Source organism: Lactuca saligna, chromosome 8 (genome assembly GCF_052625555.1).
Source record: "Lactuca saligna cultivar CGN05327 chromosome 8, ASM5262555v1, whole genome shotgun sequence".
Classification (NCBI taxonomy): Eukaryota; Viridiplantae; Streptophyta; class Magnoliopsida; order Asterales; family Asteraceae; genus Lactuca; species Lactuca saligna.
Genome location: NC_136424.1, coordinates 256,816,711 through 256,818,382, shown reverse-complemented (window position 1 = coordinate 256,818,382; position 1,672 = coordinate 256,816,711). Strand labels below are relative to the sequence as shown.

The 1,672-nt window shown below is 43.4% G+C and overlaps 1 protein-coding gene across 1 annotated transcript; it reads right to left on the bottom strand.

Moving 5' to 3' along the window:
- Nucleotides 1-344: 344 nt before the first annotated feature.
- LOC145010620 (uncharacterized) lies at nt 345-872 on the bottom strand. The gene has a single exon (XM_078969140.1). The coding sequence runs from the start codon at nt 870-872 to the stop codon at nt 345-347; it is 528 nt and encodes a 175-aa protein (XP_078825266.1).
- Nucleotides 873-1,672: the final 800 nt, after the last annotated feature.

Here is a 1,672-nt window from a genome sequence, read left to right as displayed (position 1 = left end):
CCGATTCATCAGGTCCATAAATGATGCGGGTGTATTTGTTAATCCAAAATGCATCACTACAAACTTATAGTGACCATAGCGCGTTCTGAAGGCTGTCTGGGGAATATCCTCCTCTTGAACTTGTAATTGATGGTACCCTAATCGAAGGTCGATTTTTGAGAAGAAACTTGCTCCTTGTAGATGGTCGAAGAGGTCATCGATTCGAGGCAAATGATAGCGGTTTTTAATGGTGAGTTTGTTCAATTCACGGTAGTCGATGCCCATATGGAACGATCCATCCTTTTTCTTAACGAAGAAGACCGGTGCTCCCCAAGGTGAGATCCTTGTTCTAATGAAACCTTTGCTTAGTAGATCGTTCGATTGACTGGACAATTCCTGCATTTGGCTGGGGCTAGACGGTATGGCGATTTGGCTACGGGGGTAGCTCCAGGATTTAGGTCGATTTGGAATTCGCCTTGTCTAGCAGGGGGCACTCCAGGAAGGTCTTTCAGGAATACGCCGGGGAAGTTACAGACCTCCAGAATGTATTTTATGTTTTTCACTTCTTGTTTCTCATCTATGACGTTGGTTAGGAAGGCGTGGTACTCATTGCGGAGATACTTTTGAACCTTGACACACGAAATGATATGAAAGTTTGAGCTAGGCTTATTGCCATAGACAGCGAGAGTTTCGCCACTTAATAGAGTAAGGCAAACAGCCTTTTCATGACATAGGATTTCAGCATGGTGAGGGCACAACCAATCCATGATAATGATGATATCAAAGATTTTTATAGTGGTCGGCATAAGGTTGATTTGGAAAGAGTGATTGTTTAAGGTGAGGGGACACCCGGTATAAATGTTGTTAGTGTTCTCTGTTTTTCCGTTAGCCATTTCTATGGTGAATGTGTCTTTTAGTGTATGTGGTTTTTGTTTAAGCAAACGTTTAAATTGATGGCTCACGAAGCCTTTCTCCGCACCACTATTGAAAAGAATGCATGCATATGTATTGTTGAGGAGAAACGTACCAGTGACCACAGTTGCATCTGCAACTGCTTCCTCATGACCTATAGTCAGAACTCTATCCACTTCACCCGGATTGGGGTTTTTTGCCTTCGGGCAGTTCCACTTGAAGTGTCCTGCCTCTCCACAACAATAGCAGGATCGACTTGCTTTGGCATTGGTCGCTTGTGCGTTTTGTTGGACGGTAGCTTTACAAAATCGAATGGTGTGCCACTTTTTGTGACAGTTGGTGCAATGCATTTCACAGCAAGCGCCATTATGGTTAAGGTTGCACTTGTTGCACTTTGGTAGGTTCATAACGTATTACCTTATCGGAATCGGGTTGGCAGTAGTTGTGGCGGCGTTCATAGCAACCACTTGTTGCTTTTTGGTAGGGTCTTGAGCAAATAGATCCTTCTTCTTATTCCAGAACTTCCTTTTATTGTTTCCTCCTTTAACTTGTTCGGAGGTGGTTATCACAGTGCCATGGTTGGCTTTATGGATGATGAGTTGCTGTACGAGTTCTTTGGCACTATTAAAGGTAGTTGGCTTTGAGGCCAATATGTTCCCTTGAAGTTGGGAAGATAGTCCCCATATTTATCTTTCCACTTTCTTGCTTTTCGACAGAACCATCCCTGGACACAGTATAGCTAGATCACTAAACCTTGAGTTATAAGACAGGATGTCAGAGC